The sequence below is a fragment of the Chaetura pelagica genome, unplaced genomic scaffold (assembly GCF_000747805.2).
Source record: "Chaetura pelagica isolate M959 unplaced genomic scaffold, ChaPel_1.0 scaffold45, whole genome shotgun sequence".
Classification (NCBI taxonomy): Eukaryota; Metazoa; Chordata; class Aves; order Apodiformes; family Apodidae; genus Chaetura; species Chaetura pelagica.
The window spans coordinates 5,266,022-5,281,756 of NW_009953217.1; the positions used below are offsets into that span (position 1 = coordinate 5,266,022).

The 15,735-nt window shown below is 37.1% G+C and overlaps 1 protein-coding gene across 1 annotated transcript; it reads right to left on the minus strand.

The window, feature by feature from the left end:
* Positions 1 to 228: 228 nt before the first annotated feature.
* On the minus strand, positions 229 to 13,164 carry YPEL1 (yippee-like 1 (Drosophila)). Its single transcript, XM_009997660.1, has 4 exons — positions 12,819 to 13,164; positions 2,738 to 2,781; positions 1,198 to 1,306; positions 229 to 1,104 (listed from the first exon to the last, which is right to left on the minus strand). Exons 1-4 carry the CDS (start codon positions 12,933 to 12,935, stop codon positions 1,015 to 1,017), a joined length of 360 nt encoding a protein of 119 aa, XP_009995962.1. The 5' UTR covers positions 12,936 to 13,164; the 3' UTR covers positions 229 to 1,014.
* Positions 13,165 to 15,735: the final 2,571 nt, after the last annotated feature.

Consider the following 15,735-nt stretch of genomic DNA (forward strand, 5'->3'; position numbering starts at 1 on the left):
TTTGTTCAAATGTAGCGAAGCAGAATAACTCAACAAGTTTCCTTGATATCAACCTCTTTGTCCAGTGCATTAGGACTATACAGTTACATGGAACCAGCCATAAAACTTCACTGATGCACAAGTCCCTGTTACTGGCAAAGGTACAGTACCAAAACTTTTATTTTAATACACTGACTAAATTAAAAAAAAAAAAAAAAAAAAATATTATACATATATTTTTCTTTTTTAATCTTGCAAGATATAGTTTTATGAATTTCTTATCCAGCAAACTCCTTAGGGAATATGTTGGTCTTAAATGAACATAATCTATAGAATCATCAATTTAAAATTCTTCTAAGGTATTTATTAAGATACCAAATCTCTAGCATAACCTTTCCTAACAACTTGAGACCTGCTAACTTCAGTCAGTGCAATTCAGTTTGTTTTTTTTAAGTGAGCACTGTACCTTTAACCAATTCACCTACAAGATGTACATAGGTTGTGGTACACTCAAATTTAAAAGAGAAATTAATAACTATAATACTGCATCCTCTTCACTGCCAAACACATCAGAAATTGCTACATATAAAAAAAGCACCCCATCCCATACATTCTTTCAGACTGCTCAGATATAGAACTTCTACAGGACTGGAGTGTAGGTGTTTAGGCAAGAAGCATGCACAGCAGAAGGTAGCATTAAAGGCATAGGTCAGAGATAGATGCTAACCAGTAAAATCCGTTTTCAGTTAGTGAACTGTTTCTCTAGTTTGAGAGAGTTTAGAAAAAGGTCATCCAAAATGTTCCAAAACAACTGTTCACACAGTAATACACGTACAAAAAGAGGGAACTTACACAAGGAGAAAAGGCAAACATGGCCTGAAATAGCCACTTACACTACACTACCCATTTGTGAGGTTTCAGAGTTCAGTGATACTCTCAGGGCCACTCTAGCCAAGCTCTTCCTGTACTTTGCGTTAGTCCTTGTAAAGCATGTTCCACAAAATATTGTCCAAACAGAAGGAAAAAGATTATGATTCACTCCCAGCCATTGTCTTTTATCATGTGGGCAAGTTCAATGATAAATTTTCCTTCTTTGTATTTCTGACTGCTCTCAAAAGCATGTTCCTGCAAAGAAGAAAAATCAAGACACAGAATTAAACTGGGGCAATTAAGTGTTTTAAGTGTCAAACTTATCAAAGACTGAAGTAGATTGCTTACGTATTTCCATCCAAGAGTGGTTTTACAGTTTTCACAATAGATATCTGCTACAGCATGTAAACCTGTCAGAAGAACTCTCTCCTCTGCTGGACCACAGCCCACATTTACCCTGGAAAAAAAAAAAAAAAAAGGAGAAATTACATTAACTGCAGGAGTGTTTCTTTTCTTACCTGTTACCTACTTTTCTCCAGATGACAAAAAGTAATTATAAAAATAAAAAAATGGCCTTACTTATTCAATGTTGTAAAAGTAACTTCCTCTGTTTCACTGGGCTGAAGGAGAGGAAGAAATAAGGGGTTTGGTTTCTGTTTCAGGTAGCTAGTCTAAACTGCAAAATGTTGGTTATGCCCACTTACTCACATCAACAAAGACACCCTAAATAGTTAAACTTTCAGAAAACAGAATACTAAGCAGTAATTGGACACCTCTGGAGTTTAGGGCTTTTCTTCAAAAACAGTTTGAGACCTCTATAATGGAAATCTGTACCAGTAAATCAGCACCAACAGCTGAATTTAGAACCAGCTCCAAAATAGCAGCAAGGATAAAGCCTCATAAATATTTCTTTGCTAAAGATCAGCAGACTAAGCCATGATGAACTAACTGCAATATCAAAACAAAACACCCTATCAAATACTGCATCAAGCTAATTTTTCATTAATAAGAGTGCAGAAAACATGAGACAAGACTAAACCAAGTTTTTAGACAGGGTTAAACAAAGGCAAGAATCTGCTATTTTTGCTGTTGTATTTGCAGACTCTTACTACTATAATTATACTAGAAGTCCCAAGTCACGACTGAATAACTACAGCTAAAAAGAACTTCAAGGATCTACAATCAAATCCTTTGCAGTTACAGTTCCATTCTCCTGGTCTAAAATAGACTAAGACACTTAACTGCATTTATTTTTCTAAAATGCTGCAACACAATAAAATGCTGAAAATAAAGGCAAAAATGCAATCCTGCATATCAGAAACTTAAAATACATCCACTAGCAAATCCAAAGTGTCATATTATGGGTAGGACATGCCTAAAATTGCAAATATTAGGCCTGATAAGACCACAGAGATCTTTTGCTTCTAGCACATTTGCAGCATTCAAGGTCATTTAAGATGTACCAAGTTTACTGAAACATTAACCTGTAAATGTGTCTAACTATCGCACTGGAAAATTCTTTACAGCAGAGCTGTCTAAAGAAAATTTACAGTCACACAATATATTCTGACTTCTGGAATATCTCAGAATGGCAACTCTTACTCAGGAAAGTTACCATTACATACACAAAAGTAATTTCACATTAACACCCCCCCTAAACTTTCAGCTATTGGCAGAATTATTTAAAATACAAGATAAACTAATGTGTGCAAAGGGATCCTTACAAACCAGCTCAGTAGCTCTTTAATAACTACTGCTGGTGAGCAAAGCCAGTGTTAAAAGGAACAGGGCAAAGTGCAGCTACATTAATTCCTACCTTTTCCACTTAGGAAGCATACAAATAAAACGACAGTGTAGGCAGTGTGCATAACCTTAACAACATACTTACACAGAATTAAAGAGGTAGGCTCGTCCCTGGCTTCCCTGGAAGGACTGCATTAAAAAAAACCAAACAAAAACACTTGTTAAAACCCACAAAAACTCTCAACAAACAAAAAAATAGTTCCAGAAGAATATGTTAGTAAGTATATAAGCATAATACAGATAAAAACTATTTCAGCTGATTTACTTTATATCAATTCTTTATAGGAAAGCCTGATCAAAGTTGTCAGTCACAGTAGATTTTTAGCAATGATTGAAAGTTAAGTCTTATTGCTCAAAATAAGAGGTCTGTAATATAAACAAAATGCACTTTTTTCCTACTCCTCTGCCAAGATGCCAATTCTTATTTTCCTAGACATCCTTCATGCTAATTAAAATGGTCTGCTTTTAACTCAAAGGGAATTATTTCCATCTCCTCTGGCCTCTCCCACTACATTGAAAAGATGATTTATTTCAATTTCATTACATCATTTAATGTCTCACCAGCAAAATTCTGGACCAAGCATAAAACCAGCATACTGCATTCAGGAAATGTATCTGATCAGTTTAGAAGCTCAGACTTTATTTTAGTAAAACAACTGTTATCCTCAAATGCCCAAGCATAGCCATATGCTTTCAAATCTCTCACATGCCTAACAGATTATGGACAAAAGATGACTGTTAAACACTTTCTTGGCTGGATCTAAATTAGTGGTTTAGTCCAGAGCAGTAGCACAGTTTGCACATAAAACCCCTAATCAACCACACTTACTGGGGGTTGCTTTGGCTTGCAGAGCAGTTTCAGTGCCTGTGAACTAAATCTTTGTTCCTCCTGTACTGACCTAAACCAGAAGCTATTCTACTGAGCCCTCTACAAACACTAGTGAAGACATAAGGCCTGAACCTAGGATCAGACAGCCTTCAGCTACAAACATCCTGGCAAACCTTGTGAGCAAACTAGATCCAGTCATAGGTAAAACATTCAAAATATATGTAAGACACATCACTGCTTTCATCTGTTGATTTGTTTCTTCTGTTTTGAACTACTTAATAAACACTGCCATTATTTCCCATTCTAACAGGATCACACTCTAATGGAATTTTTCTTTTTTCTCTCTTCCATACTGAATTCCATTTTTAAAAATCCCTGTCTTAATTTTTTTTTTAACCAGAATTTCCATTCCCTAACCTACTCTGAAAGAAAATTAACAACCTTATCCATGCTGAAGAGAAAGTACAATTGTTTTTACAAATCCTTGCAGTTCTAGTATTGAAGATCATAAACCAGCTTTTCTGAAACCTACATAGGCCATCATGGAATATGCTGGGAAGGAAAATCTCACCTCAAATATTTTTTAACAGTTTTAGTAACACTAGGCAGAAGGACCTTTCTGCAATGGATTCTTCTGACATGTATTTACTTACTTAATTAAAAGTCACTTGACACCAAGAGATATTTTGCTAGTGTGTAGCTATTAGCACCACAACACAAGTAACAGTTGTATCTTCACTTACTCAAAACATTTTGCAAAAAAAAAGATGTAAAAGGGAAACGTATAAATCAACACTTTTTGATCAACATTAATGAGATTATTTACCACAACAAAGAATATTAAAAGAAATCCATGACTCTGGGCTACTCTAAGTAGCAATAGTGCAATGTACTTGCATACAGCTCTTAGCTACTTGTAAAATTTCACCTTAAGATCAGAAGTTCTACCTAACAATTTATAGTGTTAAAATTTTATTTCAGGAACCATTTTAAAGAATAATTAAATGGAGATTTTTATTGACAGTTCTTTACCTATAGCAAAGACAAAAGAAAAGGTACTCTCTCCATTAGCCAGACCTGTAAGTCTTATTTTACACAAGGCAAGGGAAAAAAAGATAGGCCATGCAGTACAGTGAAAGCTAAAACTTCAGGTAGGGCTGACCCTGAAAGGAGAGACTCGGGTGAGTACAGACAATGAAAGCTCTGCCAGAAAGTAATCCTGACACCTTCCTTTAAGACAATCAACCAAAAAGACCTCCACTAGTTCAATTCTCCTGAGATGCTTAGACACGCACCACAAAACTGACAGAATCGTACAAAACCTCCAGTCTGCAGTTTCTACAGAAAAAGCAGTGGTCTCTAAGTAGAGCCAGTATCTGGCAATAAATTACAAAGCAGAGTATTTACTGCAGATGAAAACAAAAACTATTCATTTATATACTCTCAAGAAGTGCCCACTAACAAATTAGTAACTAGCCCAAGCCAACCCATGAGTTTAGGCAACTGCAGTAGTGCAACCCCCAAATTTTATAATCAAAAGAAAACACTTGAAAGGTCCTCTTATTAATTAAGAAGTAAACGTAAACTTGAACTTCCTTGCTTCATGTATCCAAAATTCAGAAAAAGAACTTTCAAAGCAATGATGACAATTATTTTTAGTTAAGCTACTGTAAAAATTTTTTAATTAAAGAAGTTGCTGCCATTTCTCCTTGCTTTAAAAACTTTATGTTGTGAATTAGAATTTACAAATCCTTTTTCAACTTGCACCAAGAAATACTCTCGCCTATTAATCATGTGCTAGTTTATTTATTTACATGTAATTACACATACTAATCACACACAAATTGACAGGTTTTTTTTGTCTGGTCCTATCATACCACTTTTTAAACTACTTAGATGCCATGCTTGAAGTTCTCCAGCTAGCTGGGAAAGAAAAAGACTCCAGAGCTAACAAAGTCAGGAGACTTTTTGAACTACGTTATGGAATTATTTCTGCCAAGTTTATGTTTAGTCTTGACATAATATCACCTAATAAAAGGTCTCCTTTGACACTGCATTTCTTAAAATTAAGCAGAGGGCAGTAACAGGATGCCAGGAATAGCAGAAAAAGAAGCTCTTCCCCTCTCTTGTTTCATAAGCTGCAAAAAAACCTCTAGCCAAATGAAATACAAACCGCAGGTTGGAAAGTACTGCTTCAGTTGTTCTTTTCTCCTGATGTATTTTTAAAGACTACTTTTCTTTTCTTGCACCCTTTCCTTCATTGCCCTAAACACACATACTTCTAGCTGTTCTTACTCTCAGAAATGGCCATCTTCATTACCGTCCAATTTTCAGGATTATCAGGGTACAGTGAAGGGAGAAGCAACACAAAACAGAACCTTTTCCTGGGATGGTGGTTTTAGAAAGAAACTCTGTTCAGAAACATTTCACTATGAAAAGCTCCTCCATTCCCACCTTCTCTAGCAGAGTTTGGCTGATTCATTTGATACTATCTTTCTTATCTACATACATGTTTAGAGGCTAAATAATATATTTACATGCCATAGAACAAATATTTCTTTACCGAGCTGGGAAAAGCGAGTCCTTCCATGTTTACATCACTCACAGATAACTTGACCTGTGGCAACTTGTGTTCTGGAACAGAGAACTTGGGTCTAGCCAGCTCATACTTCCCTCTAAAATCAGTGTCCAATCACAATGTTCCAAGTATCATTGAGCATTTCATGGTCTGCAGTGCATCCATTTCAAACTCTTACACACTGACTGAAGTAAAAGCACTGTCAATATACTAATTTTTAAATTCCCATACCTTTTAATTTTTAGTAATTTCTTAACTTGTCAGAACTTGGCATGAATAACTGAGATTTTTTTTCCAAAAAAACCCTGTATTCAGACAACACAGAAAGGTATCCATCTGTCACATATGCATTCTCCTGACCACAGCATATTGATTAGGTAGAAGATTTATTATCAGAGCTGTACCTCCTGATGCATCCTGTTACTAGAAGTGAAAGGAGGACAACTCATTTTGGCTCTTGAACTGCTTGCTAGGCTTGTAATTCAGCTATAAACAGTTATTTTGCATAACCAGAAAAAAAATAAATAAATTAATACCGAACAAACATTTGTTTTCATCAGCACTAAGTTTCTCACACTACGGTGTATGAATCAGTGATACTGATATGAATTTCAAGAGACCAACAGGTTAAACGCCTTGTGTATCAACTCTTTAAAGGAAATGAAAGAGAATATTTTAAATGGCAGTGCCAAGGACTAACAGGCATAACTGTTCAAACCAGTCTCCAGACAAACTGCTCTTCTACAGAATAAACATCATCTATGCAAAGGCAAACTTTTATTTTACAGCATTTGTTCAGCACTTTCAAGATTGCTAACACGTAACCAAAACAAAACATTCTATCAAAACTGGCAGAATTCCAAGTCTGAAATGTCTCACCCAGTAGAGAGGAATTAGAAAATTGTGGCAAGTGTGACCAACTGTCATCAATAATGACTCACATCAACCAGAATTTTTACTTAGAAGCTGGGCAATTTATCAGTTCAACTAGTATCTCCAGTTAAAGAAACATGAAGTCTGCTTTTCCATGATTCTCAATAATACTGCATTGATTTAGGAATTAACCTTGTCCCCAGAAAATCTGCATCTTTGACTAGTTGTCCCTTCCTACAGGAAGATCTAGAAGATCCCTAAATTTTTCTTGTTTTAGAACAGTTGAAAATGCCTAGAAGGTCTGATAGTGTAAGCCAAACTCTTTAACTGTGCTTGGGAACTACAATAAGGTCGCCTGCAACTGGAGTCTGGCATCATGATCTTTTCAAGTTATCTGACAGATCTCTGTCATCAAGATATTTTGTAGTAAAAAACCTTCATAAATGTTTCACTTATACAGTAGTGCATAACTGCAGAATTAGATATGATCTATGCTTCTAAAATTAAGCCTGTCATTACCTCTTAACTCCAGGATTAGCTGTTTTACAGAGGAGAAAAGGAAGTACCAGTTGGGCAGAAACATATTTACTGCCCTAGGCAGACCTAAGGACATGGGTGGGGGAAGGGAAGCTACTAAAAAGTGTATGTAATTAATTATTCCCCACAGATAGGATTAGATTGTATGGCTAGACATCATGCTCCACAGAGAACATCCAGAGAAACCACCATCTTTCTTGTGGCTACATCCAGAGAAACAAGCCTCTCAGAGAAAAAAAAAAAAACCATCAAGAGAGTATTTATGAAATTAGGCCTATTCTCAAGTTTTTCAGCAGGGAACAAAAATGGCCTACAAGCACACAACAGGCCCAACTATCTTTTCAAGTGCCCACTACATCATCAGTATCACCAAATTGAGTTAAGCTAAGAAGAGCAAGTTTATTTAAAGACAATAAACTCTTTTAAATATTCCTCCCTAACTCCTCAGTTAAAGACAGCAAGACATAAAGACTGATTGCTAAGCAAGGCTAAAAATGTTTTGGTACCTTTGGTACCTTTCCTTCTCATCAATAATATAACAGCAGACATACTGAATGCCTTGAAGAGCTAAATTTATCCAAGATTGTTCTTGTAACCACAAGGAGCAAGGATTTCCCAGGGAAGTCAATGACAGTTACATACATATATACCTTCACAAGGAACTTGCTCTTGAAAATCTGACACAACTAGTCTTGTCAGTGACTTCATGTGACTTTTTCCCCCCTCTGGTCAGATAAGCTTTGCAATGAATGATGAAGAAGAAAGTGAGAGGATTTATACACGCATCTATACAAAGTAATCCAGATTTTCTTCCATCCCCAGCATTAAGGTACATTGTAAGACAATTCAACAGTCTTTCAGGCAGGTCAACGTTGAGTAACAAAGCATTATCCTTTGCAATATACCCACTAGGTTTCAAGATTTCTATTAGGTATTTGTATTTCTTTGTAATTTGTTGGACACTGGCTGAATTTCTAAACAATTACTGGAACTTAGAGGGTACAAGCCATTCTCAAGTGCTTTGGAACTTACACACTTCAAGCAACATTTGCCTCCTATAAAATTAACTAATGCTAATAATTACTATGCATTCTCTACCTTTTACAAACAAATTCTTTCAGTTAAGCCTTTCACAAAACTTGTTTTAGAATCACACTCGTAACATTTTGTACAGACCACACAGGTGGCAACCTCCCCTGGACTTGTAAGAGTCTTGCACAACTGTTCCCTCAAAACTTAATTATGTCAATTTTTAATCTGTTGGGATTTTTAAATTATTAACATACACTGTTTGGTTGCTTTTTATGTGCATTAATTTAGAACATTTTTAATACAACAACAACAACTGCCTCCTATGGCATGTATTTTTTTGCCTTGCTCTTCATGAAGGCCCACGGTTACTTGCTGATAAAGGTTACTTCCCTTCTGTGCCTGTAGCCATAGTAGGATATTATTTAAAATAACCATTTGATTCTTTAAAGAAATAAAAAAGCTGCAGGTCCTTCACCTGTCCTCTGAATACCCCCAATGTAGTGAAGACTGGTTTGCTCCTTCTAATATTATTTTTATAAAAATGTTTAATGTTCACTTTGAAGCCTTTGCCAAAGGAACCAAAAATCCAGCACCTGCAGACGTGTTAAGAATGCAAATCAGGGGTGTCTAAGAGGTACCTACACCACTTCAAAATTACACTTATTTCAATTAAAAGTCATTATATATCTTTCAAATTGTAGTGCTTACCCCAAGATGACTGGGTTATAAATTATTATGGCAGCTGTTCATACATATGTCCAGCTGTACAAACAAATGTTTGTCAACATCTCTACTACTGATGACTGGGACTCCTGTTCTCAGACTTCTTCCTACTCCAGCTTTCCCCAGGTTTCTCCCTAAACCCAGAAAACACAAGGTTATAGAGTGAAAATATATAGAAATGTATCTCTAATCACTAACATCTAAGTTAATTTCACCACAAGGCAACACACCAAGTCCTTCCTTAGTTGCAGGGAAAACTAAAACTACAGGTTACTATGAATTTGGGCAGGCAGCACATTTTTAAATTTTTATACTGCCTTTTTAGTCTTATTTCTAAACCATGACTTCTGGCTGCCATTTTATCACCAGCAAGGGCACAAGGAAGAAAAAAAAAGCTTGATGATTCATTCTAAGGCACAAAAAAGATCCTGCTGCTCAAACAGAACAGAAATAAAATGAGAAGGTGACTCGTGGATGCTGCCACCCTTGTCAGACAACTAACATCAACAGTTCTCAGAAGCAGAACTGCCAATCTGTATTGAAGTCTGGTATTCTGAGGACCAGAATCAAAGGCATGATTGCCAGAAATATCCAGTGCTCTTTGCTTCACCACAACAGACCAACATTTAAGACAAACACCACTCATTTCACAGCATAGCTTATCATTTCATCTTGGAGACATTATAGCATCAGGTATAACAAATGGTTATACCTCAAAGCACATTAGAAAACTACTTGTTGCTGCTTTTAGTTAAGAGTGCACCATTTATTTTGGCTTTTTCCCTGACCACACAGAAGAAGAAAGCAATGATCACCTTGCACCCAGGAAATGTGAGGCAGTTACAGCACAGTACCAAGTACTGTTTGCCTTTATCTGCTGAAGAGTATTTGTGGCACCAGGATTCAGGAGGGATGTTGTGAAGTAAGCATTTGGAAAAAAGTGTATTTAGTGAGTGTTACCCAGAGCTTTGCTTTTAACTGGACCCTCAAAGTAAGGCAGGAAGAGAAGAGAAACACCAAGTTGAACTCTGCTCATCAATCAATGCAAACTGTACTGTTAAGTATTTTTGCTGCAGCTGGGTAGTAACTAGGATTCTAGACATTGTTAGTATAAAAAAAAGACATCTCTCTCATTAATCTAACTTTATTGCAAATATTGTGTGCATCAATGAAGGCACTTTAAGAGAACTTCAAAAAAAATATTAATATAAAATACCTGCTCTGACACAGAACTGTAAAAGGACTAACAGATGAGTGCAAGTTATGCCTACACATGTTGTTTAGGGTATTTCTTCAGTCTTTATTTTCCAGGTGAACTTGGATTTTCATTTGAAATAAATCAAACTTTATCTCCTCTCACCACTCCCTCAGGACAGCACTACTTATTTTTAATGATCCAAGTGTATCTAACTATTGCTTTGCAGTTGTTTCCATCAGAAGAACTTCTCCAATGTTGGAATATATACAAGTCAAGCTTGAAGGAGTTTTTTTCAAAGCTATGTTGCAAATAAAAGTACAATAGATGAGAAAGTATTTTTTATTTTACAAACATACAAAAAAGATACACCTCCCATTTAAATATATTTATCATTATCACAGAGATTTAAACAATAAAATATACTCAAGAAATCTTAAATTGACAGAATATGGATCAGCTGTCAAATAAGCATATCGTCAACCTGGAAGTACAGAAACTGTTGGAAAATGTTCTCACTGAAAATTATGGAAGGTAGAAATAATGCAGAATCCACATCTAACACCCTTCCCAACACTACAAGAAGCAACTTTAAAGTATTTGTATTTACTAGATATATTTAAAGAGTTCCCCATGTTCTCTGAATTTTCTCTTTAATATTTAAAATTATTTATGAAGGTGTAATGTAAGCAAGTGATTTGCTTAAGAACATACTCAAAATATTCTGCTGACCAGAACTTCCAAGACTTTGGAGAACAACTGGCTCATGTGGTAACTGTGGCAACTTAGCTGACATGCAAAAGTTTCAAGTTCACTAAAATAAGAGTTTCCTAGTAAGTATCTGTGCTTAGACTGCACTTTTTCCATTAATTTATACATCAAGATACACAGCCAGCCAAGTTTCAGTCTTTATGTAGGCATCTGTAACTTGAAGTTTAGAAGATACTAAACCCTCCCACTAGTTTTTGGCCAAGAACATGTAGTGAATAATGAAGCTATTATTGCTTGTCATTTAGAATCCAGTGTTGCCAAAACCCAATACTCAAATTCTGAAATTAACAGAGAAAAATTAAAATGCATTCACATTACTATTGGAATATTTATCTTGTTTTTGCTGACCTTAAAATGAAGTAAGATCACTCAGTATAAAGTGATTAAGTTTTTTCAAGTTAACACAAGTGAGTCCTCCCTCTTAATTTCTTTCCATCATTTATACATGCAGCTTGCTCACTGTTTCACGTTTGATGTGTCACATCACACATACCAAGTTGAAGGAAATAATTGTTTAGGGGAAGAGACTAAAGGCAGAGCAGAAGTAAGGAAGCAGTAACACTGCCAAGAACTGTCAGCAATATCCCTGTTTGAAACAAAAAGTTGCCTTGAGTTCTAAACAAAGATCAAAAAGATAAGTTAACACAAGAAAAACATTATGGAGAAAACCCATTATTTCCTGACAGTCTTCTAAGGGATAAGCAAGGAGATACTTTCTCCTCACCCCAAGAAAACCTCATCTCAGAATAGCATTCTCATCTCTTCATCACTCAAGAGCAGCATCACCTTAGTGCTGTCGAACACACAAACAGACAGGAACAATAGATTAAGTTAGTTACAAAGGGTTCACCACTACAAATTTTATTTGATTAGTTAAATAGAAAACAATTGGTACTAAACGTTTTGAAAAGCAACTGAAGTGTTTTTTTCCAGGAAAGGATTAAGAGCAAATCCATCAGGAGCTTATTTGAAGCAAATAATTAACCAGTCTGTCAAGTATTTATCCCAAACTTCAAGTTTTCCTACATCCTTCATACATCACAATCTTGGTTTCTTCCAGCAACAGGCAAGAAAGACAGGCCTAGCCTGTTTCAAGGATCCACACATCCTCTAAGCTTAAGACAGTCCACCTACTTTGAACATCTTGGCTAATCGTATTCCTTGGGAACTCGTATACAGCAGGAGTAAATGTGTTTACAGATTCCATAAGAGCAATGGAACATTCTGGAAACAGCCAGTTCTGTGACTTTAAATCAAGTAAGAATAAAAACTAATCTTTATCTGGAATAACCATGCCAGAATCCTTTCCCTACCCAGAGATCCATGTTTTCTTCTGCCAGTTTTCCTTAGCAGACTTCTCAGATACAATAGCTCTCTAGGTACCTACCTGACAGCAGACAGAAGCTGTTAATATGGAGAATATATTAGGTCAGCCTTTATGTCACATTCAAAAGTTTCCAGAATATATCCAATCCTCAGTACACAACATGTATGACCCAAGAGTGAACCCAGGGAAGATACTTTGAGGTATTCATCAATTTGCATCTCTTATCTACTGGGAGCAGTGATACAGTGATAACCGTTTTGGTTAAGAAATAATTCATGAGGTCTCTAAACAAACCACTTGCCTTGGAGATCAATTCGTCGTGGTTGGCTAGATGGGCCCTGCAGTGGATGCAGCTGTAGGTGCGATGACAGTTTGGCAGGTAAGCCTGGAACGTTTTTGATTTTGTCATTTTTACCATCTCTGCTGGTGGCTCCTCACTCAGCTCAGGGCTGGCACTTGAAGAATTACAACTTTGCTGAACTCGCTGACAGAAGAAACACTGGAATATGCAAGCAAAAGCCGTTGTTGTTCTGGAGTGTGTGTGGCACTTTCCACACAAATGACAGAAGAGAAACAGTCACAACCTGCAGGTGAAAGAGAGCAGAACAATTAGCAGCTTACAGCAAGGCCAGAATAAACTTGTTATTCAACAATTCTAGAGACAAAGCAAAGTTATTTAGAGCAAATGCCTGGCTACATCACAGGCCCCTTTTTTCCTATGAAGCTGCTCAATTCAAGTTCCATTCAACACAGCAATAAGCAGTTCTGTTCCGCTAGAGGCATCCACTCCTTTACATCTCTAATGAAATAGGAAATTCAAACAGCTCTCCACAGAACACAAGCACTCTACAATATACCAGGTACACATTTTAAGACATCCACACAGAAAATGACAGCAAAAAGAGAGCTGATTAGATCCAAGTTCATTGTCTTTGAAATTCCAGTGGTAAGTTCCAATATAGCAAGTGACAAGGAATCTTGGAAAACACTTGCTGTGCCCAACAATAAACATACAATAGATACTTGCACTTCAGCTTTCAGCAAAAATCTTGCTGTACTGCAGCTGGCTTTGAATCAAATACAAGTAAGATACTCAAACCCTGTTCAGGGATCTATGTCTCCTCTTTCAGGCTCAGCAGAATTATGCCTTTAGGCAAAGACCTTTTTGACTAGTGTCCTGATCAAAGCTAATTAGATACCTCCTCACTCTACCAGAATAATCTTAATGGATGCTACCAAAATCAGAGTCAGATAATAAAAGCTAAAGTCTACACGGAAATATCCAATTGTATTCTTAATCTTCAGGGTGCCTTTGAGAAACATTGTAAGCATAAACAGAGGGCCAGACCTTCCTGCTATGCTGGAAAACAAGACTTTTGTAGAGTTTGCCTGAAAATTACATATTCTAAATATTCACAGCAACATCTACTGATCTGTCAGAGGCCATTAGTTACCACAGCACATGCATAAAGCTAATGAGCAACCCAGACATGAACACTGCACAGTCACTTATGTCATCAGCTATCAGGTGACTGACAGAGTAGGTCAATAGCACAAACACAGAAACAAGAGCCAATATAAAGCATTTACAGTATCTTGATCCAGCTACTAAAACAAGCATGCAAAACACTTATGACAGTTGTAAATTGTGCACAGAACAGCAGTTAACCACTCTTCTAGCAGTAGGATACTAGTAATACAAATAGAGCAGAAAATGAAAGCCCCATAAATTAAAGATTGTTTATAGGAAGCAGTCACTGTGCTTCAGAAGAAGTCTTGAGAAAGTGATCTGTACAGCAGGCCTAGCACAAGAGGCAGCCACAGCAAGACTGAAAGAGTTTTGGCTTGGGTTGTTTTTTGTTTGGTTGGGATTTGGGCTTTTTTAAACCTTAAGCTTATGGCAGCTGCAGGAGAAAAGACTTAAGCAGCTAAAATTTCCTACACAAAGAATTCCAAAGCCCAAACAGGACACGTGGCAGAACAAACTAAATCCAAAAAATAAAGCAACAACAGGAACAAGTTGCCATCCGAAGCACGTATCTACACATTGGAATGACTGGACAGTCACCAAAAAGGAAAACAGATTTGATAAGGAATACAATAATATGTCTTAAATATTAACCCAATAAGCGTAAAGAGCAGAACTTAAGTATTAATATATACCTATTTTCCTGATATAATTTCATTATAACTGCAAAGAATGATTACAGTCTGGAGAAGACAGCTTGCTTCTGTATTAGAGCCAGATATTAAGCCACATTTATTAGAGGTAACAGATTTACAGAAAAAAGAAATACAATCCTGGAAGTGATACTTGAGGTCCCCTTTAAATGCCCTGCTTGAACTCTTAATGTTAGAAAGATACAGATCCTGTTTATGTTCTTAGACTTGGGGAAAAAACCCCCACAAAGCAGTGTTTCAGAATGAAAGACACCACAAGCAAAGATGTTTTGACTTGGATTAGATCCTTTAGATCAATAAATGAAACATGAGTTCAATGCTTGCAGAAGTTCAGCTTGCTAAACTGACAAGGAAAATTCTTTTCTTCAAGGCATTCCTAGAAGCTCTTTTAATTCCCATTTCTAAAGGCAATCCAAGCTCTTTCATAGAGTCCTTCAGCTACAGAACTTTAAGAATTCCAAAGCTCATTTGACAAAACGTGTATTTCACACTGCTCTCTTCAAAAAGAAGCCAATCCTAAGTGTTTGAGACACACTGTAAGAACCACAGAACTCACTGCTTTGTGATGTTAAAGGCAAGGTTCAAAGCATGAATCATTTCTTAGTTTGCTCCAGCAATGCTGAATAAATCCAGCCTCGCTCCAGGTTCCATGGCTGCTGTTCCCTGTTCTGCAGAAAACACTGCAAAAACCTGAGCCAACGGTTGTGTTGGTTTTTTTCTCGGACAACAGCACAGCCCGTGCTTTGGCCATGCACACGACGGCTTCATGAAGAGTGACAGGAAACAAACTGCAGAACCCAGCACAGAAAGCCAGTAAAACCAGTCGATGCCCGTTTCTCAGCGGCCGCGCAGGTGCTGCTCGGGTGACCTGTGCTCGCACGGACCGGCCCAGCACCGGCAGCGCCGCCGGGACACCCCGGGAGCGAGGGGCGGTTTGGGGGTGCGGGTGTGTGTGTGTGTGTGTGTGTGTGTATGTGTGTATATACGTGTGCGTGCAAACCATGAACCGCCCCGTCCCGCCGCCCGCACCTGGCCCC

What these genes read in the sequence shown, in the direction of transcription:
- YPEL1 (XM_009997660.1), bottom strand. Translation starts at nt 12,935, where the DNA reads ATGGTAAAAATGACAAAATCAAAAACGTTCCAGGCTTACCTGCCAAAC. An exon ending in GCCTACCTCTTTAATTCTGT is followed by an intron (nt 1,307 to 2,737) that starts GTAAGTATGTTG and finishes TTTTTTTTCCAG; the next exon opens with GGTAAATGTGGGCTGTGGTC. An exon ending in CCACTCTTGGATGGAAATAC is followed by an intron (nt 1,105 to 1,197) that starts GTAAGCAATCTA and finishes TCTTCTTTGCAG; the next exon opens with GAACATGCTTTTGAGAGCAG.